A 3309-nucleotide genomic window follows, 5' to 3' on the forward strand; every position below is an offset into this window, starting at 1 on the left:
TAAATGATCAGACTCTAACTCAGGAGGCTTGGCCCGACAGAACCAGATTAAAACTGTTCCTGTCACATCCTGTTAATGCAAGTGCTTTGGTCGATTATTGTTTAAAGCAGGGGTCCCCAAACTTTTTCCAGTGAGGGCCACATAACTTTTCCCTTCTTTGATGGGGGGCCAGGGTCAGTTTCTAACAGAAAAAGTGTGACAATCGCAGGGGTCCCTAAATGTAATCATTTATTGTTTTCCAGAAAACATGCTGACACTCCAGCGCACCACACATATCCAAATATTAATAACCCTTTCTGAGATCAAAGAACCCTCTCTGGGTTCTTCACAGAATAAAATAACGCAAAAAATATATAGGCTAATAACACTATTTATGAAATCAATAAAAATCAAATAACCCTCTCTGGGTTCTTCACAGAAAGAAAGTTATGCTGTGCCGTGCACAATCCTAGGTAAAAGTTCAACTTCACTTGTCAGAGCAGAATCTCAAATGTCTCTCAAAGTTCTTATGTTCTTTCCTTATAATCCAGTTTTGTAGGTTCCATAGGCTAGCCCAGTAGACACCACTGTAGGCTCTCTCTCATCAACTTCCCTCTGAAAACCATAAAGCAAGCAGGCTAAGAAAGTGATACAGCACCTACACAGCACAATACATTTCAATACCAGTATGGTTGTGGAGATGGATTTTATCTCAATAGATTTTATTATGATTATATTTGTTCATACTCAGAATGACTAATTTAAGTCAGAAAAGTGAGCTTACCTATGTACTGTATGTTCATCAGTGTGAATTGTGGGCCTGCATCTGGCTGGTGAGAAGTTGAATGTCCGGTTCCATTCTAGTCACAGCCAGTCTCAAACACTGATGCAAATGTTCATCTGTCAATCTTGATCTCGTTGGAGTTTTCAGGAGTTTAATGCATGAAAAGGTTTGCTCGCAGATATATGTGCTCCCAAAAACTGTGGACATCTTCATTGCGTGCTTTCTTATGTTGGGGTAGGTCTCGTTTGGGAGGGCGGCATAGAAGTCAATGAGACTGTTGGGCTTGAATGCGTCTTTCAGAACATCACAGTTCTGTAACTCGGCCAGCTCAAACTGATAAGAAGGCTGGGCTTCATCGATGTCGGCAACAAAAGGGTTCTGAAAAAGACGGATTTCTTTTGCATGAACATGTAGTTCACGGAATCGTACACCGAACTCCGCCTTCAGCATTTCCAGTGCTTCCACACACTTTTCACCTGGGAACGGGACCGCTGGTTTCTCAGCTGAGAGGCTTCGAGTAGCAGGGAGATGGGTGAAGTCTTGTTTTTGCACTTGTCCAACAAGCAGCGCTAGTTTCACCTCAAATGCTTTTATGTGGGAATACATGTCGCAAATGAGTTTCCCCTTCCCTTGTAGCTGCAAGTTAAGGCCGTTCAGCATTTCTGTCACATCTGTTAAAAAGGCGAGGTCCCATTTCCATTCTGTGTCGATCAGCTCTGGGACAGTTTTGCCTTTTGACTTAAGAAAGGCGTTGATTTCAGGTAGCAGCTCGTAAAAGCGCCTCAAAACTTTGCCGTGGCTCAACCATCGGATCTCTGTGTAGTACAGCACATCTCCGTACGCAGACTTTAGTTCAGACAGAAATTGTTGGAACTGCCTGTGTTTTAGTCCGTTTGCTCTGATGAAGTTTATGCAAGACACAACCACATTCATGACAGATTCCCACTTCAGAACTTTGCAGCACAGTGCTTGCTGGTGAATCAGGCAGTGGACTTGTAGCGGGGCGGTGAGACCCCGTTCTTCCATCTCACGGTTCATGCGTCCTATTAAACCCCGAGACGCGCCCACCATACTAGGGGCCCCGTCAGTCGTGATGCTGGCAAGCTTTGCCCAGTCCAGATCCAACTGTTGCATGGTTTGACATACTTTGTCGAAAATATCCTCCCCAGTCGTAGTGCCTTTCAGGCTTTGTAGAGCTGCCAGCTCCTCGCACATCTCAAAGTTTGTGGTAACTCCACGAATAAAAATAAGAAGCTCCGCGGTGTCCTGCACGTCCGTGCTCTCATCCAGTGCTAATGAAAAAAAGTCAAAATCTTTAGTCTTCTGCTGCAGCTGGGCATACACATTACCCCCAATTTCTTCAACGCGTCTGGTAATTGTACTTGCCGACAGACTCACGGCATTAAAGACATCTTTCTTCTCGGGACAGACCTCCTCCACGACAACATTCAAACATTTCTTGACAAACTCTCCTTCAGTGAAAGGTTTACCACAGCTTGCTATCAGCTGAGCAACACGGAAGCTGGCCCGAACTGATGCTTGGTTCAGCTGAGTTTGCCGTACAAATGTAGTCTGCTGAGCTACCAGTCCAGTTTTTAGCTTTGAGATTTTTTCTGCTCGCATTTGGCCTTGCAAGCTAGCATACTTGTCTTTGTGATGGGATTCATAATGTCGGCGCAGGTTGTATTCTTTGAATACCGCCACCGTCTCTTGACAGACGAGACAAACAGCCTTTTCTTTGAATTGAACAAAAAAATAATCGTGTGTCCACTGCGGGTTAAATACCCTGCATTCTGAATCAATTTTTCTCTTACCCAACCTTTTCGCCATTATTCCGTTCTGGGGGGTCACGTTCACGTTCTATTACTGGGGTATGGGTGGCCATAAGGGTAAAAACGTGCTGGGGCAAAGTGAGGTCATACTAGCATTTTTTTCCGTCTCTGGTATTGTTCAGGGGGCCGGGTCAAATGTGGAGGCGGGCCGAGTGCGGCCCGCGGGCCGTAGCTTGAGGACCCCTGGTTTAAAGTTACTCATTGTACTGGACCCATACAGGTAACAGTAAACCACACAGTAGTTATGAAATTTCATTTATTTGATTCAGCGCAGCATCTGCTGATTTTGGGTTTTCCGTGGCTTAAAAAACATAATCCCCACATTGACTGGTGCTCCAGCAAAATTAAGGGGTGGGAAGAGAACTGAACACTCATGTAATGTGAACTGTAAACAATAACTTAGAGGTTCTGAGGACTGAAAGCATTGGCAACGACTCTGACTACCCTGACTTATCAAAAGTACCTTCATGTTATCATGAGTTTAAAGAAGCTTTCAACAAGACGAAAGCCATGTCAGTTCCTCCTCATCGACCTTTTGACTGTGCCATTGACCTGCGGGAGTTTTTGAGTGTGTGTTTGTGTCTCTCGATGATATTCTGATTTTTCTCACCAGATAATGAGACTCATGTCATTCATGTTCGCCAAGTCCTTCCCGAAGCTGTTGGAGAATCAACTGTACATCAAGGCCAAGAAATGTGAGTTTCATGCAGCCAC

The 3309-nt window shown here is 44.6% G+C and overlaps 1 protein-coding gene across 1 annotated transcript; it reads right to left on the reverse strand.

The window, feature by feature from the left end:
- Positions 1-961: 961 nt before the first annotated feature.
- LOC118340218 (general transcription factor II-I repeat domain-containing protein 2) lies at positions 962-2386 on the reverse strand (the record flags this gene model as incomplete). Its single annotated transcript, XM_035678079.1, has 1 exon — positions 962-2386. A coding segment is annotated over exon 1 (1425 nt), but the record flags the coding sequence as incomplete, so codon positions are not given.
- Positions 2387-3309: the final 923 nt, after the last annotated feature.

This window comes from Morone saxatilis, unplaced genomic scaffold, assembly GCF_004916995.1.
Source record: "Morone saxatilis isolate NCDOM2014 unplaced genomic scaffold, NCSU_SB_2.0 Contig615, whole genome shotgun sequence".
Classification (NCBI taxonomy): domain Eukaryota; kingdom Metazoa; phylum Chordata; class Actinopteri; family Moronidae; genus Morone; species Morone saxatilis.